Source organism: Larus michahellis, chromosome 5, assembly GCF_964199755.1.
Source record: "Larus michahellis chromosome 5, bLarMic1.1, whole genome shotgun sequence".
NCBI lineage: Eukaryota > Metazoa > Chordata > Aves > Charadriiformes > Laridae > Larus > Larus michahellis.
Genome location: NC_133900.1, coordinates 29,283,724 through 29,310,910, shown reverse-complemented (window position 1 = coordinate 29,310,910; position 27,187 = coordinate 29,283,724). Strand labels below are relative to the sequence as shown.

The following is a 27,187-nucleotide window of genomic DNA, read 5'->3' as shown; positions in this document are numbered from 1 at the left end:
AGTGATGTGATTATAGGTTGCATAAGACAAGCTGTCATAGTTAGATGGCTTATAAACCTAATGAGCCTAATTTTCTGCAGATGTGTGACAGAGATTGCCCCAGTCATCCTTGTCCACAGGCTTTGCATTGTCAGGCAGGGAGTGGGAAGTGTCGGCAGGTCCCTGGCTGGTAATGCCAGGGCTGTCTGCGTGCCTGCCTCTGGGAATGGGTGAGCCATTGCCTTTTCCTCCCTAGGGATGTTAATTTGCATCTCTCTCTTCCATTCAGCCTCCAATTTTTCCATGCAACATGAAAGAACATAATAATTTTGAGACCTCTACCATCTCTCAAGATTGAGTTGAAATTCCCTAGCGGTTTCTTAGGGTAAGGAGATAAGGACAACAGGCGAGTCTCTTACAGAAGCATTGCTTCCTTATTAACCTGTGCTATGATCATAGTGCATAGGTACAGTGCAATGAGTGGAAAAAGTGAATAATTTGTCTTAAGAAATAATACTCGAGGGGATCTGACATTGCAGTCTCAGGTGGGGGATGGCTGGGGAGGGAGGAAGAGTGATGGATGTCTCAGCGCGTGCATATACTTCAAATGCTCATTTCTGTATAGGTACAGGCAATTCTGTGCCCTTAAAACCATGGATTCAAACCTGTCTTCCAGTGTCTCTTCAAATGGAGGTAAAATTGTGTTGCTAGTTTTAGATGAAAACTTTATTAGCCACAGGGTTTTTTTGTTTGTTTTTAATCTCATAGGCAACAAGGAGGACAATCTATTTTGCTCAGTGCAGCAGCATGCTGGAGAAATAGAACAGGTGGCAAATGGAAATCTTTGTAATTCTATGTTTAGATTATTTTCTTCCTTTTGTCAACTTATTTGTTACTATTCTGACCACTTTGCTCAGGTGGATTTGAGCGAGTGCTGGGATATGTGGTGGATCTCTCCCCATATGCAGCTGTTCAGCATGCTGATAAAAGTGTAAGAGACTTCTTTTAAAGAAAAAAATAATCTCTTTAGGCTACTAAAGCCCTTTGTGAGCTTCATGAAAGTGGTCTCAGTGCCTGTGTTTGTATTCCTGGTTAGTATGAATAAATACTCCGCTAGTTCTCGAGAACTGAGTGCCACGTGTTACAGAAAATTTAACAAAAATACAATGTAATGTACAATTTGTCAACACCGAAGAAAACAACACCACAGGATTTCCTCCTTGCTGTGGGCTTCAGGATGTGATTCTAGATAGTGAGGCTGGAATGCAGATTTTAAGGTTCTGCAAGTAATGAGTGCTGTTAGGCAGACAACCGGAAATAGAATCAAGGTAGATCAACCCAAAATAATATTGCTGTTCCTTACCAGAAGAGAATTTTTAAATGAACTGGGGAGTCCGTTGACCACATCCACCTGGTTTTCAGGCTTTTCTAATTTGGACCAAGGACAGGAGTGATTTATCTACTAAAGAGCTGGTTGAAGTTCATGATGGTGCCTCTGATGTCCTTTTCCCGTAGCTCAGGGCTTGGGGTGCTTATCCCTGCTCTAAGCAGAATAGAGTATGAGTCTCTACAGAGTGATCTGTCATCTACCTTTGCCAGTTAGCATGAAACTCTGGCTAATAAGTATTCCTGGATTTGTTGCTTTAATCTTCTAGAGGTAACACTTAGCATTTGGTATTGCCTCCCTTGGGAAAAAAAATTGGGTCCCTAAGTCCCTTAAAGAGAGTAAATGGTTTTCTCTAGAAACTTCTGACTCTGTTTCGCCTACATGTTAAGGTTATGATCTTACTCGTAGGACATTAATTATGGAACAAAATTGAGTAATTTTTTTTAAATGATGATGCTAGAGACTTTTTACTGATTGCCTCAACATTGCCCGCAGCTGACAGCTTAGGATTTCAAACAGAAAGGAAAGGAGTTCAGCTACTCATCACTTGACAAAGGCTGAGTTCTGGCTGATATGCAATTTTGTAAGGAAATAGGTAATCACTTGTAATGTAATGTAGATGGCAGGCTAATTTGACCGTAAGGCGAAAAAAATGGGCAATTTCTTCTGATTACAGGGAATCCTTAAGCACTGATTATGCTTGCACTGTATGAAACCTTTTTCTGTTGTCTCTATTGCATTTCATCTTTAATTTATATTCTTGAAGCCAACTCTTGTTGTAAAACGCACTTGAAAACTTGTCTTTCCCCTTTTTGTACATGGAGTCTCTCCGGCCGGCCCTGTGAAAGGTACAGAGAAAGGTACAGTAATCCCTTTTAAATCTCAGTTTGACAAACTAGAGGTAGGAACAAGTAAGACCTAACTGAGCTACCAACATACCGAATAGTAATACCTACTAAAATGTACTTGTCTTTAATTCATAAATAAGATATCAATAAAGTGAGAGCACAAAATTAACTGTGAATGCAGTGATGCCACATGTTTGGGGTGGCTGTGTAAGAGCTCTTACCTGCTGCTATTTGAGTATCCTAAGCATCTAGGGCAAAATACAATTACTGGTAAAATGTACAGGTTACCTAAACAATATCATTTACCACTTGGTTGGCTGATTAATGGAGAGGTCAGTGGTGGGTAACTCTGGGTGCTTGCTGAGGTTGATTCCTTTTCATCCGTTATAACATGTAAAGGTTGGTAGAAGTTTATTTCTATGTTAAAATACTCCTATTTCAACATATGGGGAATTGAGGGTTTTCCATTAAGTTGGAATGCATTTGAAACTTTATCTTTTGTATCTCACTTTCACCCAGTGGTGGCATTTGAATATGTTTTAAAAAAAAAAAAAAAAAGAAAAGAAATTATAGGACATAAAAAGAAAAGGTCCCCTATCTGGAAACAAAGAATGTAAATGGCAGACTATGTCGTGTAAGGCAGCCATTCCAAGAGGGTCATGGAGGTTGCGATAGCTGGATGTGAATCCCTTCGTGAGGTTGTAGTCAAAAGATTTTTGGACAGATGAGTATGAGGAGGGAATGGTGAGGTAGAAGAGTTATTCTCCCATATAATACTAGTGAGTCTGGAATTCTGAACGCTGGAAGGCTGGAAAGCTTGAGTTTCCTTTAACGAAGTTACAAGAATTGTTTCCAGAGTGGAAAAAATATTCTGCAACAAAAAAGTTTCAATCTAAGTTCTTGTGGTCTATGGGTACCTTCAAAGGAGTGACATTTCTGAGGCTCAACAGCTGTTAATATAAGCAGGTTAAACTCTAGAGAGATTAACTTGCTCAACCCGTTAAATAGAAAATACAGTGCCTGGGTTTTGGGTTTTTTTACTATGCTAATTTATAATTGTCATCTCTGATTTATGGAAAATCTACAACATCCATCTCTATTAAAATTTTGAGATCAAAACAAAGATGTTTTCTGAAAAAATATGTTCCAGCTTAGGCTGAGCTTTGTGGAGAAATTGCCGTGCTGTATTATGCGGCACATCAGATCGGATTGAGCTCACTAGTCCATTTCCTCCTTAATATCTCTGGGTGTGTTTTCTGGGCTCTACTGTTGCTGGTTTGATTGCCTAGCTATTTTCAATAACTGAACTGGATAGCAAAACAACCCCAAACAACAACAAACTAAACCAAACAAAAAGCCCCTAAGGCTTTTACTTGTTCTTCTTTCCATACGGTGCTAATATAAAGGTTTAATAAACAGTAATGTATGGAAATGCTCAGTGTCAAAATATATGCAGGGCTAAACAGAGCAAGAATTTAGGGAGTTTTCTTGTTTGACAGCTAAGAAGACTTCTTCCTGGAATCTAAGCTTGTGTTTAGATGGTGGAGGTGTATTTTCTGGTGAGAACAGCAGGTTGTTTACTTGTGTGGAAGACCTGGACCCTGCAACGTAACATCCCAGTGTGTGCTGCGGAGACCTGGGAAGCCAGCCCTAGTCCTGCTGGTTGGGCACCGCTCGGCTCCTTGCTGATGTGCATCTCTGCTCTGCCTCCCCCAGACAAGTACCTTTGTGTGGAAATAAGAGTCCCTGCCTTTCTGTGCTCTGCTTGATGGCTTGTGACATCCCTGAGCTGAAATAGCATCGAGGCAGTTTAAATAAGGTTACACTCTTGGCTGCATGTGTATTGGAAATATATAAACAGTACTAATACATTGTGACACTTCTTATGCAATTCTCTTTCTAATAAAAATGTGGGAAGAGAAAAGCAAACAACCATAATTATTTGCTGTCTTCATGTGTTGTTTAGCTGATCAAATCAGATATTTGATTATATTCAGTTTTTATTACTGCAAAGACATGGATTGATTTTTGTGCGGTTGTTTACATGAATTTGAATTTACTTTATATATAGGATATTGTATTTGGGCACTACCTGAACAAATTAATTTGTGTACCTGTTGGTTGTTGAGCTTTCAACTTTAACTAAAAATGTAAGTTTTTCTCATGGCATTTTAAATGTGGAGAGGAAGGAAAAAAAAAGAATTAATTCAGATATTGTTAGTTAACAATTTAGATATTGTTCGTGTTATCGTTCTGTCACGCTCCACCACACTGAGGGGTACCAGTGGATCTGTATACCATTTATTCTCTGCTGTCTGGTTTCTCCTCTAAATTCACTAACATTTTGTTTGTGATAGGCATTTATGACTAGATTTTTCATTGTTTTGCATCCTGCGGTTCCCCTCAGCTAGCCATTAGCGTATTGAGTACATTAACTGCTTTATCCTTTTGAAAAAGTAAATCTTGAACATCAGTATTTGTATTTTGAAGACTATTATTACCAAAAACGTGAAGATGGCTCCTTACTTCTCATAAAACCCCAGGAGTGTTGTCTTGCCTGTTTTTCATACACTTTCTCACGTATGCACAGAACAGTTATACTTTCCTGCAAAGTTGAATGTACGGAATATTGTCAGTGAGGGTATCCATTAATGGGGACGTAAATCTGGACAACTGTAATGACCTGTAGCAGAAAATCAGATTGGTTTTGTTTTCTGGAGAAAGTTTTTAAAATATCTTAGAGGAACACTGAGGTTAGTATTTTTTCTGTATATGTACATTTTGAGATTAAAGGAAAGGTTTTAAAAGAGAACATCACTACAACTTTAAAGAAGAAATTATACTGTTACATCTCACCGATATAAAGACATGATGCACAAGTGTATGCTTTCAACTGAATCTCTCTTCATCCCACTTGCAATAAACATTGTAAGTGATGAATGTAATTACAAATCCCTCTAAGTGGCCATATGGAAATCTCCAGTTCTGGTCACTACAGCTTGCTTTGTGCTAGACAGAAATCCATGAGACAGGTCTCCTTAAATCTCATCCTGACGTGTGTTAAGTATAGATTATGGCAAGTTATAGTTGGCTCCGAGGTCTCCTTAGAGCGTATTTCTGATCTAAAGCTGAGGTTTAGGGACTGAATAACCCGACATTTTATGAGATGCACATGGATTTGGGGTCCTCACTTGGAAGGCAGCTGTGACTGAGGCTGAAGTCTGTGGAAGCTTTCAGGTGCTTGATGCCAGCCTTAAATACTTCAAGTGTGAAACACCTCGAGGTTAGTGCCCTACCTGAAAACTTGGATGTGAGTGACTTTGCCAAGTCTGCACCATGAGTCAGAACCAGAATTACCGCCTGGTCTGACTTCCAGGTCACCTGCTCGCATTGCAAGCAGGAAGAAAATTGCTGCACTGTAAAATGGCAAAGAATACATCAGTGTGGTTCTTTCACTTTTATGGATGTTAAAATTGGTACCTTTACTGAGATAAGAAAGATACACTCCTATAATAGACTCCTGGAACAGTCTGTGCTGTCCCTGGCTGGGGGCAGGCTGGATTAGGAAGAGCTTGTAATAGGACTGCAGGAAAAATGACTGAAAAGCACATCAAAGATGCAGAGGAGGTACTTGCTTATGCATTATGCAGTTTATAAAGACATCTTCCTACAGAACAGTGGGTTCTCACCGTAGATCACGCACCTTTTCCATGCTTCTGACAACACCTTTATTATAACTTGATTGTTCTAAGAAAGGCACTAAATAGTATGTCTGGCCTCACGTTGCGCCAGGGGAGGTTTAGACTGGATATTAGGAAAAATTTTTACACTGAAAGGGTTATTAAGCATTGGAACAGGCTGCCCAGGGAAGTAGTTGAGGCATCATCCCTGGAGGTATTTAAAAGATGGGTACACATAGTGCTTAGAGATAGAGTTTAGTGATGGTTTTGTCAGGTTGATGGTTGGACTTGATGATCTGAAAGGTCCCTTCCAACCTAGGCAATTCTGTGATTCTATGTTGCCCACAGTGCTCTCACCTTGCCAGCTTTCAGGCTTTGTGAGTGGCCACAGGCTCTCCACAGCAATATTTGCAATGCTCCAGTGCTCGCGCTGGAGGTAAAGATACTGGTGACCTTTATGGAAGGTGGCAGTCTTTCCACATTGCTAGAGATAAAGAGGCTGTGTGCACAGAATAACATGTTTTGTCTGTATGCACAGAATAACATGTTAAAACTATTCTAAATACAAATTAATTCTTGTTAGAAGGGTACTGGGTAAACATGTTGAGGGGGAACAGCTCATCCTTGCTCCTTAACAGCACTGCTCCTCTTGTTTTGGTGGTATGGAATGGCACAGTTGCCGCCAGGAATGAGCAGATGTTAGATGTCAGTTTTGAGTAACCTCTCTGTAATCATATTTAATTTAAAATTAACATCTCTAATGTGCAAATGTTTTATGCATCCTAGTAGAGGGAATGTGGGCCATTGGATCTTTGAGCACTTGTTAACGGTTTCTGACTGAGTGGCTGGTAGCTGTGTAATTAAATCATCCTGAACCTTAGTGGAAACTGACTTTGGTAGACAAATATACGCCATGATTATGTGTCTTGTTCCTACAGGAAACCGCTCTACTGAAGCAAAAGAAAAATCCAGGTTATCCATAACTCTGCACAATAGTCCTAGCCTGAGGTGGGATGTTAATGATGAGGGGTTTCCCCTCTTTGTCTGTTGGCTTTGATTTGCCCTTGATGGGCTGAGAAGCTCCACCTGGAAAATACTAGGTCATTTGGAAATTCAAAAGTGATATTTAATGAGATATAATATGGAGCTGTCTTGCTAATCAGTTTACAAAGACAGAAATGCAGTGAAGACATTTTAGATTCCTTCAGAGGAAGGAGTTTTTCCAGCTGCTGGTATAACCCGTACTCTACATCTTCCCTTAGATCAAAGTTGATAAAAGGGAGAAACAGCATCCATAATTTTTAAGGGCTAAGTGCAATTTTGAATTCAATTTTATATACCTTTTTCGCTTACAATTAATATTAATAGCTTTCCAGTAAATGGTTTATTGGTGTATCAAAAATGTAGATTGTCCCTCTGTGTTAGTGTTTTAAGGATTAATTTCTTTTCTGTTTTCAAGAGAAATTGAATGCAACCTTTTGGTTTCCCCCTCAGGCCTGTTCCCCCCCGCCCCACCCCCTGCACAAACTACGGATACATAATACTTTACAAAATAAGAGAAGCTTGATATTCTTTGACTGTTAATATCAAAACATAGTGGCAGAATATTTTCCTGGTAGGATATCTCTTTGTATGTGCACATTTACATTACGGAGGAGTAACTTTAATTTTCCAGGGATCCTGTGTTAAAATTCCAAGATTAAGAGCTAAACAGTTTTCAGGTCCTTTGAATGTGAGAAGTTTATATGCTCCACTGCTTGCTCTGAGTAGTAAATCATTAACAAGAAGTATGTCAAACCCATAATAATTATAATAAGTTATTTGAAATTTAACTTCACATAGAATTCCTGTACAAATTTGGGTGTGTGTTACGGGTGGAGTGAATAGAGTGACCACGGACCATTCATTTTGTAGGTCAGTGTTGTGGCTTGTTCTGGACTACAGGCTATAAACACGGCAACCTGACATAGAGCACACTTAGGATATATTTACCTTATTTTAGAGTTTTCTTTTAGTAAAGATTTCCCCAAATGATATGCTTCCGTTCAGTATTAAGAAGGTGAGAGGATTTGTTGGACATAGCTTAGAGAAAACTTGCCATCATAAAACAGACTTTCATTGGTGTTGCAGGCTAGAGATTCTGCTGTCCGCAGGGGTATGATTCTTCGGAGGCAGCTTCATTTAAATGTGTCCCAAAGTACAGAGCTGGGTAAGACCTTCTGCCTTATAATCATTGCATGATAGCAATCTGCTTGTGTTGGAAGACCAGATGACTAAATCTGGTATATGTCGATGTTATTATGGGGCTTTTGAGTAATGGTTGCTTGTTCTGCGTGGCATTTAATTCTTGTTTGCTGTAGCACTAAAAGAGGTTCCTAAAAAGATGCCGTAAACCCTGCATTTAGAGAATGCAGGTTCTTGCTCTGCTTGTGGCATTAGTCTTGCAAATACATGTCCTAAGTGAATTAGTAGAGGAAGGGGAAATACAACAGCTCTTAATTGGCTGGAGTTCAAAGGCTTTGGGGTGAAAAGTGAGCAGCTAACATGCAGATTTGCCAACCCCCCTGGGAGGCACGGCGGGCACAGCGGAACACAGGTGCTGGACCATCCGGGGCATACAGAGCTTTTCATCTTCTTGTACTTGTTTTAATTGTTTTTCTCATGCTAATAAGCTTTAGGAAAAGCCATTAGAAACCTCTACAGGAAATCTTTACTTTTTCTGTTTGCTTGGTCTGCTCTATAGACAGGTATAAGCGTACACGCTTGTTGTGCAGTGGGAAAGACTGAAGGGCATGGTGGTAGCTCAGCATATCACAGCCAGTGTCGGTTGTTGTTTTCCAGATATCATCGCTTTGTACCTTTCTCCTATAGGAAGAAGGTGAGAATCAAACTATGTCGGATTTGGTAAGAAATGTTGCAAATGAGTTCACTGAGTCGCTATTTCAGCTAAGGGATGTTTTTAAAGCACTGATGTCAACAGATGAAATATGGAAGTGGGCAGCATCGGCAAAGCCACAGCCATTTGATGTTTTTAGTTTAAAACAGTTTCTTGAACAGCAATGGGAGAAGATAGGCTTCCCAAAGAAAAATAGAAAATAAAGGAAATTTTTTTTTTTCTTGTCATCTGGCAACACCTTGGTGTGTCTCTTTGGGTGATAGCAATGTTTGAGACCTCTGCCTACAAATATTTGAGAGTGATAGGTCCTTAGACAAAAGTCTTAAAGTGCCAGGACATGCTTATCGGGACGTTTGCTGAACTCGGGTTAACGAGGCCTCTGCACACTCAACAGCGCAGCTGTGTTTTGTTTCATGCCAGAACAGTGGTTGGAATTTCTAGGCATCTCTGCTATGGCTACCCTTTTAGCAGGAATGTTGTTGAAGCCCCTTCTCCCAGCAAAGCTCTTTTCCAAGAAAACAAATAGATGGTTGTAAGCTTGCCTACTCAGATGAGTTTCCTGGTTTTAAAAATATTTATGTAGACCTCTGATAAGGGACTTTGACCACAGTTGTCTTCTCAAGTGAAGTGTTGCTGTTGCTACCATCGTGTCGCTAAACCCATCTTGTTGCAGCTGTTCTGAAAGTGCTTATAATGACTGGGAGCTCTTAAACACATTGTTGCTGATATGTTCGTAGTGGCCCTTTTGATCTTGTTGCTTAGAAATGTTTACTTTCTTTGTTTTGGTCTGGGTTTGTTTTTGTTCTGTTTTGTTTTTAATTTATTTTTTATTTTCCTGCTGTCAGGATCTGTTAAATGGCAGCTCTACAGTTGTTGACAAAACCTCTTGAAGTTTTTATTAAAACTGTGATGTGAAGTTCGCTCTTGGTACTGGCTATGGATGTTCTTATGGTATCTGCCCTAGACATTTTTTTTAATGTTATTCATCAGAAGCTATGGAAAGGGAAAGGATTATCCTTCTCTGTTTACTTGGCTGTTTATGCCTTTGTTTTCTTTGATGACCTTGTAACAAGGCTAAAAAATATGTTTTGCACTCCCTGCAAGTAATTTGAGCCTCCACAGGAGTGTAACAGCATGCAAAGCTGGAATATAAATTAAGTTCCTTTTGGGAATTACTCTATAACTACCTGTTATAAGGGATATAAATCATTGTATCTACATACTAATGCCAACCGCTAGCAGAGAAAGACTTCTGATTTGGTCTAATCTGTCAGTTCTTCTGTTCCTACCTTTTTTTTTCCCTCTTTCTTTTTTTTTTTTTTTAAGCAATCAAAAGAAATTTATGTTTTTCCTTTGGAAAAGTACCTGTTTACAGCTGCCTACGCAAAACACTGGTTCCTAAGTGTTTGGGCTGGTCTAACTGCAAGCCTTTAAAAAAACAAACAAACAAAAAAACCCAGGAGGAACAGAGATATGGAGATGTTTATAAAAACATCTTTTTATGGTCTGCTATGTTAAAATAATTATATAGACAAATTATTCCTGGAAATGTTGTGGCAGGAGAAAAAGGAGAAACCTCTCTAATAGGACAATATTCAGATAACTGTGCCTAGATTTGCGCTAAATTATACTGGGACTAAGACAGACATGGATGTAAGACTAAGTATCTCCTCTCTATCACTGTCCTCTGTTGCCTTAAATTTGTTCCCTAATGTTTTCCTGCCCCTCTGAATAATAATTATTTAATTAAAAAGTCTTCTTGCTCAGTGTGAGTGGGCAAATGGAATGAATCCTCTGTGTCTGGCTGAAGTCAAGTGCAGGATTTCTTGGGCTGCGTTTTCTTGCTGGGACGGCATCCTCTGCGCTAAGGTGACTAGGAGAGTGTTTGAGAGCGAATGAAAGGGGAAGGGCTCTGCCGGTCTCAAAGGCGGGCCCACAGAGCTGGCCGGTGGCTCTGAATCTGAGGCCAACAGTCTGCATTGCCAAGAAACCTTCTGCTTTTGGGATGATGGCGTTTGGGTAGCAGAAATTGCTAGCTGTGGGGGAAATGCTCTTCAAGTGATAGCAAAATTAGGGTATAGGGTGGTGAGGCACTGGAACAGGTTGCCCGGAGAAGTGGTGGATGCCCCATCCCTGGCAGTGTTCAAGGCCGGGCTGGATGGGGCTTTGAGCAACCTGGTCTAGTGAAAGAAAATTTCACTACTACTATGTAAGAATAGTGCAGTTGAGTTTTTTGGGGGGGGGAGGAAAGGTGGGGTAATGGAACAGGGGAGATGGCTGCTTTGATTTTTGCAGGGTATTGAGGTTCCTCATGGCTTGTGGTCAGACCCTAGGGAAGTCTGAGAGGGGACCAGATGGGAAGCGCACTGAGTGGGGAAGAGCTGGAAACAATTTGCTGGAGATGTGGCTAAGTGAGGGGTGGAGAGGTTGCTGTGGAGAAGAGCCAGTTTTCCCTTGCCTGGCATGTTTCAGCAGCTGAGCAGCTGGTTCCCTTTCCAAGGTCTGTTTTATGCAATGGATCTGCAGCATGTTACCTGCTAAAATACTTGCTGAAAAGCCGGGTGAGGGCCATCACTGGGAATTTCTCCACTGCTGCTAATTCTGACTGACCTTTTTGCACGCATCTGTCAGATACTAATTCTAAGCCCTGAGTCAATCAAATTTCCTAAGCACTCTTTTCTTTTATTAGCCAAGCTGTAAATGCCTTAAGGCTTTTGAAATCTGCATGCTTGAGTAAAGAAGAGCCTGGGAAAACAATACTCATAAAAATTAACAGAAGTGCACCCTTCTAGGTGTATAAAAAACCTGGTGTTTTTTTGTGTTGGGGGTTAGGGTTCTTTACATTGTAAATAGAAGTGTCCATTCTAAATTAAAATGTTGACAACCAGTTTTGGTTTATGAGTTGCATCCTCTTTTTCCTTTGTGCTACAACCTGCCCAGTGCTTTCAATCTGAAAAGCTCTGTAAGAGAAGAGAGAGTTGGCTGTGACTTTGGTAAACCTTTAATTGCATTCATCTGAGTTTGCATCCTTATCTCTCTTCTTTTATCTCATTTCGTCTGAAATTTAAACAATTTAAACAAGCTGGCAATTTGAAGAATTAGTGTTAATCCCGGAGGTGTGTTTGAGTGGGGTTTTTTTGAGAGAGATACGAAAGCAGATGTGTGCATTAAGATACACTATTTCTAAGACCTTTGTAGGAAAAGATGCAGCAAGCCCATTTTCTTATCTAGTGAGGTATACTATAAGTGTATTTTTGAAAGCAAAATCATTCTTATTACCTTGAAAGTAAAATTTTGCAACATTTCTCAGGTCAGGATGCCTGTCCAAGAAGGCACAGCACAAGAGTAAAGATCCATTCTGTGGGACAAATTACAAATCCTGTCTTTGCTGACAAATTAATCTTTTGACCAAGACTGTTGTTGGGGAACAGATGGCACAGCTCTCGAATGTGGGCTTGCTTTTGCTTTTAATAAAGCACAAATACATTTTCATGCTATAATCCCTCCCTCTCAAAGTCTTACCCCTCATTGATTTGCAAACTTCCTTCTAGGTGTCACATCCAATCTTCCGTTCTGAAAATAAAGTAGGTTGGGAAGAACAGCAACTTTCAGACAACTAGACTTTCTTGAAACTAGATGAAGATGCGAGATTTCCGATACTATAAAACCTTAGACTCAGAGGAGATATTAGAGCTGCTTCTCTGTGTAGGAAAGGAAGGAGAAGGTTTGATAAAATAATAAGGCACAATTCTTGGTGTTTGTCCTAACAATACACTTGGCCTGCATAATTGTCCTGGTTTTTAGGCCTGTCCTTACGGGTGCTTGGAAGTCTGCTTGCTTTGAAAAGTGAGGATTACCTGTACCTTCAGAGTAGTGCCCAGAAGACACTGCAGGCAGAAGATGTCAGCTGGTGTTCGTCCTTCTCGTCTCCTCTCCTCATCACTTTCTGGTGTTGCTTCTTTGCAGCGAGGCTTAATTTCATCCTGCTTTAAATGTCAGTGTTTTCAGCATCTATTTTTATGCCTTGTAAAACCGGTAGGGATGCAAATCCAGGTGCTTCCCTAGATTTTGCTCAGTGGAGGCTGGGTGGAAGGTCTCCCTGGTGAAGCACCTCTGCAGTGGTGGATTTTACCAGCCGGGCCTTCACAAAAGGGCTTCTTGGTGGCTGGCCATCTCGATGCGCTTCTTATCACAGCTGTCACTTTGGTCATTGGTAGTGTTTGTCTGGCTGCTTGAATCTAGTCCCAGCTGTTCTTGGAACCTGAGCAGAGGCAGGAAATGAGAGATAATCAGGGATGATAAAGGCACAATGAACAACAGGCACGTGAAATCAAACCTTTTCTTTTTTTTTCCCAGTGCTGTGAGACAAGTGAGTTTTGAAGGAAAGCCACGTGAGTGCTGTTGCTGCTCTTGCTTCTTCAAGATCACCAGAACATGCATACTCATGTTGAAACGACTGCTTTGTTGCAAGACTCTTGGTTACTTTTTTAAAGTTTGATTTGTACTGAGCAAGGGGTTAAAAATACTGTGGATTTTGAATAAGCTGTAAGCTTGAAATATAAATGTTGCAGTGCAGCTCTTGTAGTGCCTTATGGAGCAGCTGGGAGAAGGTATTCACCACATGGTTCATATTGAGACAGGAAAGCTCTGTCTCAGGGAGATAAGAAAATCTGTCATCCTTTTTTTTTTTTTCTTTTTCTTTTTTTTTTTTTCCTCTAGGAAAGAGAACTATATCCTGAATGCTCCCAAGTGTCAGAATTATCTTCGCTGGCTGAAACTGTTTCTAGGCGTAGGGGTATTATGGCAGAATGAGTGATGTGTCTGTTACGGGGAGTTTGCTTGTTTAATTTAAGCTGGGCTTCCAGAGGATGTTGCTAAATCTGAGTGATGTGCCTCGAAGCTGCAGTTTGTATTGAGGCTGTTGTTGCATGATCATCTATAATCGGTTCTAGGACTAGTGGAGAAACAATGAAAATCCTTTCGGTGTAAGGGAAGACAAGTTACTGAAAAGTTAATGAGAGAGAAGGTGTTTCTGTAGCTCAAATAGGCACTTGTAAGATGATTGTAGGCAGTTGTTAGGGCTCCTGATGTCTTATTTTCCTACTTATGTGGGACTGCTTATAAAAACAGCACAAAAATTTAACAGCAGGTATCTCCAAAATGGCCTTGGTGACTCATTTTAAAAAGGGAAATACCATATGTGTAGTTATTGTAAACTTGGTCTCGATACTGATTCTTTTTTGGTAATCTTCGTTGTGCTAGATCTGCAAACTTAGTAGACTGTGACAGCATTTGCATTTTCCTCCTTCCTGTTGGTTTTAAACCTTCCTGAAATGTCCATAGCTAGTTTATTCTGAAATTACAGATCGTTACTCCATAGTTAATTAATTGTTCTCTTTGTTTCCCTTGGAGAATTCGATGGGAGCCAACATTATTCACATGCAGAGAACTTCTAGGTGTGTTTATTAGAGATAGCAGAACATGTGAGTCAATATGGAAAATACAAATAGCTATTTATAGTACGTACCTCACTGAACAGTGGCTAACACATACTTGCCCTCATTTTCCTCCTGCTCCAGACAAGCAAGCAACGTCTCATCTTGCCCTCTCCTTCACAGGCTGGGCAAGATCAGTGCATGGAGAGAACGATGTATACTGGGGATAGAATGGTTTGGGTTGGAAGGGACCTTTAAAGATATCTACTCCAGCCCCCCTGCCATGGGCAGGGACACCTCCCACCAGACCAGGTTGCTCAAAGCCCCATCCAGCCTGGCCTTGAACACTTCCAGGGATGGGACATCCACAGCCTCCCTGGGCAACCTGTTCCACCGCCTCACCACCCTCACAGTAAAGAATTTCTTCCTAATATCTAATCTAAATCTGCCCTCTTTCAGTTTAAAACTGTCACCTCTCGTCCTATCACTACACTCCCTGATAGAGTCCCTCCCCATCTTTCTTGTAGGCCCCCTTTAGGTACTGGAAGGCTGCTATAAGGTCTCCCCGGAGGATGCTGGCTCATCTAGTGACACTTAGAAAGAGAGGCCCTAAAAATCAATTTTAGGCAATACTAATTTCCCCCGTGATTTTTCTCCCTTCTGTTCCCTTCCCTCCCTCCTTCTCCAGTGTGGAGGGACCTTTAGCAGGTGATGGACAAGGACTCCAGGAGTTAAAGGACCTCTCCTCTTCTGACGAGGAAAAGACTGTAACACTATATTACTATTGAAAAGCACACTGCAAGATATGTTTTAATTAGAGTGTGTTTTGCTGCAGTGTAGTTAAGGGTAAAAAGCATACGCTTAGTGGAGTAGTGCCTTTTATTATTGTGCTTGTCTATTTCAGATTCTTATACTTGCCTTGGGGGGAAGGAAATGAGAATATGGGAGATCATATCATTCATAGTAACAGTCCGCGGTAATAATTTTTTGTGAAGGCTGCTTATGAGTTTGACTTGAGGCATTATTAACAGCATCTCCTGCTAGAGGAATATAATACTTCAGCTTAGTATTGCACAGAACTTCAAGAAGTGGGCAGATGGAGTTGAGCTGGCTCTATGTTTTTTGGTTGGGATGAACAGCTTTCTACTAATAAATGCAAATTAATAGGGACTCGATTGTTGAAGGAGCATTACATTATTTTTGCTGTTGAAATAACAAACCAAAACTACCAAAACTCCTGAGATGTATATAAGCGAAGAAAACACAGTTCCAAATACGTGGTTGTTGGCTAGCTGCATTTTGATTCTCATTTTTTTTTACAACATTTTGATATATAAAGTCAAAAAGAAATAAATCAAGTAGGTATCAAAAGACAATAATTCTGTGCGTCAGAAGGTCTCCTAATGACATCTTTTTGTAGAATTCCTTTTTCAAGGTCACTTTTTCCTGAGAAAAATATTTTTATTTCTTGCTCTCTCCCTTCCCACCCACATTGCAATTTTCCACAGAACAGAAGTTAGTGTTCCTGATGAAGTTTCGATTTGCATATGTAGTGCATATGCAGGCATCTTTCGTGCCACCTCATGTACTGACAATGATACCAATTTCTTACACATAACTGGTCACACATAAATTTGAGCTTAAGTTTGCAGCAACAGTCACTCTCAACATAAGAGACTGCTTATTTGGAACAGCTACCTCCAGAAAATGCCATGTAGGTAGGTTCAGTGGTTTGCCACTCTCAAAAGTGAAAAACGCAGTGTTGCTATTCCTGTCTCTCCCACCCCCTATGTCTGGCTGCCTAGTTTTCCAGACCAGTTATGCTGCTACACTAGTCCCTGAAGCTGGACCGTAAACCAGATCATTGAAATTTCCACTTTGACTTTAACAGTGGCAACTCATCTGCTGTTAGAGACAGGAGCTACCCTTAATACCTCTTTAAACTGGATGTATGTTTTCTGTTTTACACCAACTGGTATTTTTTAATAGAATATATTGGGTTATTTTTACCACAATTATTACTTTGTGCCTTAAATTCTCATGAGTTTTCACTCCAGGAGTCCATGCCTTGAACTGAGTCAAGGGATGTGCTGCACTGTGGCTGACTGCTGCTCCCAGGTGTTTTGCATTAGCAAGCAAACACAGCTGAGGGCAAAAAGGGTGTTTCACAGCTAAATGCTGTTCACAAGCCTTTGGCCTGGTTCCCAAACACAGTAGTGATTGCGTTCGAGCTGTTCTAGCCAGATGTCCTGCCACGTGTGTGTTCGAGTTGCAGAAAGATGTAGAATAGCTTTCTTCAGCCTTTGTGTGGTTAGATGAATTAGCCAAGAGGTGTGTGTACTGGCACATAAATAGTTAGTAGTATGCTGTTCTCCTTACAGTGTCTCAAAGCTAAAGTTGTGATGCAGTTAATTCAGGATACGCTCCTTCTACTCCAGCTCTCACTGCTGTCACTGTGAGGGCAGCCTCGTTGGTTTGGTCCCATGGTTCAAGCCTACCTTTTAGCTGCAGTGGTTGCTGACTTCATTTCTTTTCCAGTGGCAGAGTAGGGGTCATTCCAGGCACCTTGAAAGAGGCACAGTGATTTCGCTGTAGGGCGCAAGCTAATGGTTTAATAACTTCACTGAAACTGGAGATTTAAATCTGGAAACAGTGAGAAAAGTTAACTCAGCCCTTCATGCTTCCCAACTAATGAACCTAGAGCTTGTATAGAAAGAGTTCATTATTTGGAACTTGGTTCAACTCCATGGCTCAGTGGCTTTTGCTTTTCTTCATATATTCTTTGCAGGTGATTTTAACGAGTAAGCTGCATTAACAGACAATCTAAAGAAAGAAAAAAAGCTTCAGTATATAGAGATTCTTTCAATGGATCGTGAATGGTAAATGTCAAAGTCTAAAGAATAACAGAATTAAATGCCATAAAGATCTTATTTCAATAAATGGAATTTAATGTAATAAGTATTTTTAACTTATTAATATATTTACATATTGAGAGATATTAATTGTTGAATGCGGTGTTTCCTCCATAAGTAAAGTAGATACCCAAATTCACACCAAAATAAATTAGGTAACCTTCAGTTACAGGCTGGATGCAGTTCAGTGCCTGGGGCGTGTTGGATGATAGGTATCTAGATATTGATTGCAAAGTTACGTACCAAGTGTCAGTAAAAAAATTAGGACTTAGTAAAAAAATGTATCCCTCTGAAGAAACAACACCGTTGTTACATTCAGGGCTATCAGGTATTACCAGGGACTGTTTTCATCCGTGTGGAAAAACAGATCACGTGTTGAATGTTGTCTCCCCACTGTTAGGCTGTATCTTTCTAAGTGTTTTGTGGGTGTAGGTGCCCCCTGTAGATGAGGTGAGATCTGGTGAGCTGGGCTGTGTCCTGCTCTGCTCCAGAGAAAGTCTCTTGTTTTGCTGCAGAACAAACAAGTTACCACACGTGTCCTAGCTCTGGGCGGCCGTTTGGCACTCCTGCATTCCTACTGTCTACCTTTTCTTTAAACAACAGTCTTGTGTTCAAGGTGTTTTGCTATTCAGTCTAGGTTTCTAACTGCCTTTGATGCCTGAAGATTACAATACCCAGATTTCTTAGTGTTGGAAATCCTAGAGGGATTTATTTTATTTTCTTAAAATCCTGAAAAAGGCTTGTTCCAAGTAGAAAGCTAGAGCAAGGTTAGAATCTTTGAAACACACAGATTCATTTTACAGATGAATTCTTTATTTAACCTAATAGCATATTGCTATCCAAACAGTCAAGCTTGTGATTCTTTAAAAACAAATGAATCACGTGAACGTGGTGAGCAGTGCTTGACGTACTGAATGGGCAGAGGCCTCTTGCGTTTGTAGCTTCCCTTTCCTGCCTTGTCAAAGGAGGTAAGCTTGCAGACTCTGAAATATTGTGGCCTTCAAAAAAATGAGCTATAAAGCTCACAAGAGGGGAAATGGGTCCTTTTTATCTCTCCCCATATCGTTTTCTGCTTCCCCCAGCTATCATATTTCAGACTCCATGCCTTGGTCCAGCCTACGCAGAATCTTTGTAACCAGCTTAGTGAGGGATGTGATTTCCCTTCCTGCTTCTGCCTGTTACACTTAGCTTATAGCAGTAATGCCTGCTTTGTGGAAGTTGCTGCAATAAAATTATTCCTCTCCTTGTGCGGGGAGACTAGCTGTAGAAGCAGGGGACTTTTGTGTGGGAGCTGTTGCATCTTCCACAGCGTGGCTGGGCTGTTTTAAGTGCACGGGTCTGATTGGAGCAATTTGTCTTTGTTTTGACATGACCGTGTTGAAGCATCTTGGTGGTTCTCACCAATGTCCCTGGAAGGGATGGGCTTGGGAGCACAACCATACATGGTAAAAAACCTGCCGTCATCACTGTCCCAGGGCGTAGGGGATACGTATTGCATCTGGGTGCGCCTCCTTCAAGGTGGTACCAGAGGCTGGTGGTGCTGTTAGTTGCAGCAGCATCTCAGCTGGAGTTGAAGCAGCCATTCATATTTAAAAAATAAAACTAAAAAAATCTTCCATACTTTGGCAAGCTGCATTGTTGTTATTGTCTTTTAACATCATGAATATCAACAGTTAACTTTTGGTATATAATTATGAAGCAAAAGGGAGTGACCTCAGTCACTTATTTTATTTGAGATTAAGAGTGCCGTTCTGTTTATGATTCAGCGGTAAAAGACTTCACTGAAACCATGCCCGCTGTTTCAAGTTACACTGCGAACTCTGAACTGCTGCACAACACTTCTGCCTTCAGGCACCGTGATGTAGAGATCTTTTAAGCAGCTGCTTTTTGGGGGAGAGGAGAGGGCTTATTGTAAGAGTTGCATGAAGCACTTCAGAAACACTACAATTTTTTTTCATTTCTTTCCTTCCCCTTCTCCTTTTTCCTTAAGTTATTTAAACCACACAGTACAAAAAGTTTAACTATGTGCAATACCTTAATACCTTTGGTAAAGTTTGTGCTTTCTATAAAGGTGATTCTTTGACATTGAAATTGGGGTTTTTCTTCAGAGGGACACCTCTGCTCTCAGATCACACAGAAGTGGATCACCCTGACAGGCCGAGTGCTGCCTTTGACCAGAGAAATCTTGTATCCAACCCTTTCTAAAGCAGTCTCCTGTGTCCGTGCTGCAGGTGCGCCCGTGGATCCACGTCGGAGCCAGAGCTTGGCAGGGCCGGGAAGGAGCGGTACCTTACAGCACACTGGTGCCATCTGACGGTAAGCTGGCCCAGCAGGTTTGCCTCCTCCCACCAAAGTCAGCCAAATTTTTGTTTAGTTTGTGTGTGTGGGGTGAGCTAACATTAGTTGCATGTTTTAGATGTATCTCTATATATCCCATATAGATAGACATTCTATATGTTCTTTAATTAAAGAAATCTAGAATGTATTTAGTGATTTTCTTTATTCATCCTGTGCTTTAAAATTAAACTACAACTTAAAATATTTTCACTTTTTTTGTTTTTCCCCTAGAAGTAACTATTAATTACAGACATGGTCTTCCTGTGATAACTCTAACGCTGCCCACGAGAAGTGAACGCTGTCGGTTCACTGTTAAGCCTATGGTTACCACCGTAGGGGCATTCCTGCAGGATGTGCAGAGAGAAGATAAAGGAATTGAGAGGGCAGAAGTCTTTGCAACAGGTATCTTACATTTCTGTCATTCCTCAAAATGAATATATTCCTTTTCAAATGGACTGTACTTCTCTCCTGAAGCACAGGAGTGCAGTCCTCCATCAGGTTTAGCATTATTGTTGTTGGGGTAGTTCTTGAATGGTTCTGGGGTTTAACGGTGTTTCAGATTTAATATCCAAGTACTCTTGGAAAGGCTGATTAACAGTGCAGAATTGGACGTATTATGATAACCACCCTTAAATCCCAGTAGTGTTGTCTATTATCTTTTTCAGGTAGCATCCCTTTGTAATGCTGTCTTTAAGTAAGTGTCTCTCTTCTAGTTTCCTTGATATCTTTTTCTTTCCTTGTCCTCTGTGATCACATTCAAGAGGCCAACTCGTTGCCTTTAAGAATGATGTCTGCCAGTTGTTCTGTGGTACCTGGAGCTAGAAGAATCTGTTTGCCTTAACTACAAACTTAAACTCACATGTAAAACTTATTAAGCGTTAAGCAACAAGATAATGTGTGTAATAATAAAGGGCAGCTTTTTGAGACTGTGGGGAGGTTTAATTCATCAGGTAGAGTATAGTACTTTGGGGCCCTTGGGTTGAAAGGAAGAAGCTATACTGATACGTTAGCACCGATGTGGTCTTTCTTCCTTGTAGCATACTGTTTATCCCATTTCCCAAATCTTCAGGTAATTTTCTCAGATCTGCTCACTGTTTTCATGGTTTTTTTTCTCTTTGGTCTGCCTGTTGGTAAAAGGTAACATCCAGTTAGTTAAACTGGTTTTCCATTTTATTTCCAAGATAATTTGGTTTGTATTTTGGCAGTGCTTTGTAGTTTTTCCACAGCAATTCTGAAAAGTCTTGTGACCCCTGTCCTGATCCTACAGAAGGACTCAATCTCAAAAGTAGAAGTGAGATGTAGCTTTCTTGTCTGAATCTGGTTAGAATAGGTGCTTGAATTCGGCTAACTTAAAGTATCTATTTCTCCCCTCATCCCCCTAAAATGAAAAAAAAAGAAAAAAGGGATAGGTACGTCCCTATAGAAAGATTTATTTTCCATCATGTAAGACACAGACAGAAGATGAAGGGATGGGATCAAGGAAAGTTGGTCCAAATGCTCATAACTGGATGCATTCCTAATATTCCCTTTCTTCCTGGGTGATATTGCAGAGGGCTGCAGAGACTTTTGAAGGAACCGAAAATAGATTGATGCTCCTAGAAGATCAGAGAGCCAGAGTTCTAGGAGAAGCTGCCTTAGTTGCCTTTAAAAGCGCATTTAGTAAAGCAGGAAAATACCCCATAGAGCAATGTGTTTATATCCTCTACAGCAACGGAGACACTGTACATGAGCTTCATGTACAAAGAACTTTGGTGGTGTTTTGTTTTGGTTTTTTTTAATGTTTTATCTGCCAGACAGCAAAGGTAGAAGAAAATTCTCTTGAAAAAGATGATTTTGTAAGAAACTCCTGTATCTTCAGAAGCCACCGTGACAAATCATCATTGTCAGAAGCTTTCCTTCCCCTTAATATGGAAGTTTTCACTAAAAAGGATTCTTTACTGGGATGAGGCAGGGCTAACCAAGAACATGTGCCAGCAAATGGTTAACCTCTGAGTACTGCTATCTGTGCAGAGACATCCCTGACAGAGGTATTTGTGATTCATTGCTGAATCCCGTTCTTCTGTGGTATGTCAGCAAAAGCTTTAAGCACATTACTTACTCTACTTCAGTGCAAATATCGATCGCTTGTGAAGCCTAAGATAATTTCTGTAAGAAACCTACAAGTGGCATTTTTGGCATGGACCGGCAGCAGGTTCCAAAGCGGAAAGGCATTTGGGCTCTTTTCACCTCATTTGTCTCATCTATTTAATGCGCACACACCCCACTCCACCCCCTGACTTTGGAATAGAAACATTGTCTGCTTTGATTAAAACAATGACTGTGACAGTTCTCTACTCTGTATTTTTCAAGTGCCGGGCTATTATAATGGTAGAGAACAGCTTAGATGTTTAATTTATTAGGAAATTGATACTGTACAGAGAAACTCTTGGTCAAGTACCGAGAGTTGAATTTAAACATTTATTATTAAAGAAAAATTATGAAGTCCTGATTTAGTGCAGATGCTTCTGTGTCATTTAGCCATTAAATGAAACCCAACCTTAATTGAAAGCATTAGTGCTGTGTATGATGACTCACTTTCATTTTCTGTAGATTTGATTTTAGTCCTGCAAAACTTCTGTAGACAAAAAGTGGCCCTCGGTCCACATTTGAACACCTGTGCTTAGGTATAGGAAGGAAAGTAGCCTTTTGCTGAAAGCCTGTGGGGAATTTTCTAAAATAAAACGACCCCCTTCACCCCCTTCCCTTCCCCCCCTAGACTTTTCTGCTTTTCAGTTAATTAAAGGTTGGACAGGTTAATAAATCGGTGTTGTATCACATCCAGAACAAAGAGGCTGTCTGGCACTTCTTTTGAAAAGCATTTTTTGCTTAAATGTCACTTATAAATGTCACCTTAATAATTTACATGCAAATGAGCTTCGATGTTCTAGTAGACTATTAAAAAAAAAAAAAGGCAAGAACAAAGGAAAAAGAAACGAGCGGATGGGCACATTAAAATTTCAGATTTTTGGATTGAAAGTGATAGCCTTCCAGGTTTGCTTTGCTACCCACTCAGAGTTGGGGAGCCAGCTGGTGCATTAGCTCCTGGAGTTCAGTACTTACAGCAGATGGGGCCCGAGAACAGAGTTCTGGTGAACAAATAATTGCAGGTGTGGGGTTATCTGCGGTGCCTTTCTGTAGTGGGCATGTGGGGACAGATGGAGGAGCTGGGGCAGTAGCACTGCGACAAATATTTACATACAAAAATCTTCATATTTTGTAGCCTGATCATTATTCATCTCGGCAGTAAAGCTGCTGTTTTCTGTCACTGCCCGCCCCTTGGCAGGGGAAGGTGCCCTTTTTCTGTATGGGAAAGGAAGATCAGGTCAAACAGCTACTGTGGAGCAGCTGCTCTGTGGCATTTCTCATTTGGGTGCAGCTATTTTTCCTGTTGTTCAAGAAATCAGAAATGTTGCCAGAGTACTCCTCTTGCAAGATCTGCTGTGGTGAGAATGCCCTGAGAAAGGCTGCAGTGTGTCTGTGCTGTTGGATGAGAGTATTTTCATATATTGAAGTTGTGGCAAATTTTTTCAAAGCCCTAGGCAGACACAGGTACTACCTTTCGGGTGAAATGGCCTTTGGCAAAGAGCAATGGTAAAGAGGGAACAAAAAGAAGGAACAAATATAAAAGCTGGATAAAATCTTCAACAACCAGCTTTCCTTATTGAATGTCACACAGTTGCCCCCTTGTCCCTGATTTTAAGTCATTGAAAATAGGTATGATTTTTTTCTTTTCTCAGACTGTTCCCTGTGTTGCTGATGGGATAGCATTCATGTAAATTTTTGTATAAAAAAGAAAATGCCTCCGTGACTTCTGGTCTGCCTTGTACTGGACACTCTTGCTATCTATTTCTTAACTCCTAGTCACAACTGATAGTGAAACAGAGTGATTTCAAGTACCATTAATCAAAATCTGAACACCACCACTGACCAGAATTGCTCTTTTTGACCAGAAGAGCATGTTTAAGGAAAGACATAAATCTGTAACTGAAGATGAGGTTTTTGAAGGTCTTTTAATTTCCCAAAACCCTTTGTCCTAGTGAAGATGCAAACTTGTGTGAGGATGGAGAAACAAAAATGCAGATTTTTATGTTGCAGTTTGTTACCGTTTTAAGCAAGACTTATTTTTCTTCTGCCCTCCCCTTCACAATGGGTCAAAATGCAAGGCTGCTCATGGTAGTGACAAGCCCGAATGACAGCGCTAGAGAAAGCATCAGGCACACACTCTGCGCTGATGTGTTCCGCCTTGCTGTTTAGTATCAGTTACAAGATTTACTAAAAGTACAGTTCCCTTCCAAACATTGTTAATGAAGAACTCTAGCACTTTTCCAAAGGGATATCAGCTAATGTTTAAGATTCCTTGTGATAAATGATTTAGAACTTAAATCTTTCTTGTACCTGCAGATGGTAGCAAGGTCTCTGATGCCACCTTGATGGAGGTCTTGTTGATGAATGACTTTAAACTTGTTATCAACAACACAGCATACAGTGTGTCACCTCCTGTAAGAGGTAAGAGCGATGCTTAATAACTCTGATTATTTCACTTAATCTAGTGAAAGGCACGGGAAGTCTCAGAAAACAGGAACCTGTCTGGAGAAAGGAATTTCTCTCTCTCTTTTTTTTTTCTTTTTTTTTTTTTTTTTTCTTTTAAACCATTGGGTGGTCTTGTTTTTTGGGGTTTGAGGTGGGGAAAGAGTGAAGAAGGGTGAGTTCCTGAAATGTTTTATATGACAAACATTTTCTTTTCAGATAAGCTGAGTAGTGAGCATGCTACTGAAATGGAAGACATCAAATCCTTGGTTCACAGACTGTTCGTGGCTCTACATTTAGAAGACCACCAGGTCAGGAAAGAGAGAGAATTGCTGCAGAAACTGGACCATCTGAAAGAAGAACTGCTGCCTCTTGAACAGGTTGGAAAGTGGAGTTACTTTTTGTTTTAAACTTGAAAGCATTTCCTTTCATCAAGAGTAAGTCCTGTGATAGAAAAAAATCAGCATGAATGGCTAGGCTGTGTCTGTTTTGTTTGTTATGTAAGCAAGGGTCAATTCAAATATAGTTCAAATTATTTTAAATTCAGTTCTTTTCCCTCCTGTTACGCACATGTCCTGGGTATAAACCACAACAGCTGGAGAAAGCTGTCATGAACGAGCCTCAGCGTAGCTAGCATTGGGATCGAAAGTCAACTTGGTCACTTGTTACTGTATGAGCTCCGAATGCCCATTACATAACAATCAATAGTGAGGTAGAAATAATCCGTGGCTTAGGCAAGGGTTTTCTGTATCACCGAGGCAGCAAGACAAATTGTTTGGACTAATGGTTGCCATAATCCAAGACGGGAAGGTATGAATGTTGCTCTAGGGCAGGCCAGGCTAACCCAGCGTGAGGAGAGGCAGCCGGAAAGAGCCTGACAGAGTGGACAGGCTTTTCCTTGGCTTCAGACCTGCTTTGTGAGGACCAGCCTCAACATTAACCAGAGCTGCCTTGAACAGTAAATGGAAATCCAGTAGACATAAATCCCTAGTAGTGGAGAGCAGGGATTAAAAGCAGGATTTCTTGGGGCACAACAACCAGGTCCGGCTGCCCTTGGATTTCAGTCCTTTCTTTCTCTATAGGGTAAGTCAGTAAGAGGAGTCAGTAAAAGATTCTGAAAAAGGGTCTAGCCCAGCAGGAGAAAACATAGTTGAGGAGCTTCTCACCAGTTGCACCCGTGTTTGCTTGAACAGGTTTCTATGTTTCTTTTCCTTAGATGAAAGCCAGAATCATGGACAGTGCAGATGCAAAGACCTCCAGGCTCCTATGGGTTGGCTTAGCTCTGATGTCAACACAAGGGGGAGCGCTGGCCTGGCTCACTTGGTGGGTCTATTCCTGGGACATCATGGAGCCGGTCACATACTTTATCACTTACGGGAGTGCCATGGCGTTCTATGCTTACTTTGTTCTTACTAGACAGGTAAGTCCTCATTTCGTAAATGTCTGGAGTGTTGTAAAGGAGGAAAACTGACTCTGAAAATCACAATGTTTGGGCTCTGATGAAAATATAGTTCAATAAGTAGCCTTGCCATCAGACAGGGACTTGTTTGATCCCTAATGGGTCTGGATACAAACATTACATTGTGCGAAGTCAGTACATTGTGCGAAGTCAAGCCAGGTGCTGTTACATGTGAACGGCAGACCAGCTGCTGAGCATAACTACTATCTGTAAGGTTTCATAAGCTAGGGAACGAAAAGTGATGAAAGAAGTCTATCTTTTTACTGTAACTTTTTGTAGATCACAGCAGTAGTGGTGCTGTGACAGTTTGTGAATGCTGCCTTACAGCAGGCCAGGAAGCAAATCACTGCGGTTTTTTTTGGCTGGAGTTTATACATAAATGGTGCAGGGTGCCAAACTGTTTGGAAATCTGGCAGTTGCATTGTTGAAATATACCTAATTTAGTGCCTGAAAATATGTTATTGCTTTGTTCTTCATAATCTCATTGCTTTTCCTTGACTTTGAATGAATGGCAGTAAATCTAGGACAGCTGAAATGGGGCAGGTAACAGGGACTGTTTAGAAGAAGAAAGGTTTGTTGAGTAACAAAAAACCCAGACCTTAACTGAGCTGCACAATACAGACTTGTCCTGGAACGCCCGTAAGACCTCGAGGAATGTTTCTTTTTCCTGTTTTAGCTCTGTATTTTACTCCCAAAGAAGACACGCTTTCTGTGACTTGAAACTCTTTGTTATGGAGGTATGTGGAAGAGTAGCCAAGGCTTCCTTCCGTAATACCGATGGATCTATAGAGCTCCTGAAAAACCAGGTTCCTGTAGTGAAAATGGGAGATGTGTCGTGTTTTTATAAACAGCTGGCTCTGAATGCCAGTTTTACTCCTTCTCACTGGTTTTGAAGAAGGGCTAAGGCATTCCTACTTTTTGTATATGAATAGATAAAGAGGTTACGGCTTGGTTTTTTTGAACAGCTGCTGGCACCATTGCTTGGGACTTTCAAACAAGTCTTTGAGAACTAGTAGCTGAACTTTCTCTGACTCCTTGGAAGTAGTGTCCGTTGACTCAGATGGCTCCAGTCATAAAGATGACACTATGTCTTTATTATGATTAAAAATTCCTTTAGGCACAATAGAAATTATTCCTGCCACGTGTCTAAAAGGCCCTTAATGACCTCTAAGGGCATAACTTCATACGTATCCTCTTAACAGAACATATGTCTGTGTTGAACTAGATAAATCTTCCTGAAATAGGCTGAATTCCTATTGAAAACTCATTTGCACAGATAATCTTCTGACCTCTACACAGTTTTCTTGCTAACCCCAAATATGTGCTCTGCTTTCTCCACCAGGACTACGTTTACCCTGATGCTAAAGACAGGCAGTTCCTCCACTACTTCTACCGGAAATCCAAAAAACGGCATTTTAATGTGGAACGATACAACAAGCTCAAAGAAGACCTAGCAGAGGTATTTAAATACAGTCCTTAAATAATGAGGTAGCCTCTGGGTTAAGACTTTTTCGGTAAACTCTCAGCTAATAGAAAATTGACCTCAAGGTTTGTTACGTACATTCAAAACAAACAATGCATTTATTGCTTATCAGCCAGTTTGAGCTGTTTAAATAACCATACTGTTTGCCATAAACTACTTCAGCAAGTCATCAGAAAGGGAGACTTTCATGAATTTAATTTAAAAC

General features: G+C 40.7%; 1 protein-coding gene across 3 annotated transcripts in view; it reads left to right on the top strand.

Annotated features, from left to right (window-relative positions):
• Positions 1 to 27,187, top strand: part of MCUB (mitochondrial calcium uniporter dominant negative subunit beta) — a 52,606-nt gene that overhangs the window by 24,495 nt on the left and 924 nt on the right. The window contains exons 1-7 of one of the 3 annotated variants that reach the window (XM_074589384.1): positions 8,030 to 8,103; positions 19,369 to 19,453; positions 19,706 to 19,876; positions 23,915 to 24,019; positions 24,260 to 24,420; positions 25,257 to 25,460; positions 26,842 to 26,958. In XM_074589384.1, the coding sequence (XP_074445485.1) occupies positions 8,080 to 8,103; positions 19,369 to 19,453; positions 19,706 to 19,876; positions 23,915 to 24,019; positions 24,260 to 24,420; positions 25,257 to 25,460; positions 26,842 to 26,958 (867 nt within the window). In that variant the 5' untranslated portion in view covers positions 8,030 to 8,079. Of the gene's footprint in view, positions 1 to 8,029; positions 8,104 to 13,283; positions 13,401 to 19,368; positions 19,454 to 19,705; positions 19,877 to 23,914; positions 24,020 to 24,259; positions 24,421 to 25,256; positions 25,461 to 26,841; positions 26,959 to 27,187 lie in introns of those variants that run through there. The other 2 variants (XM_074589383.1, XM_074589385.1) reach the window with 2 other exon arrangements.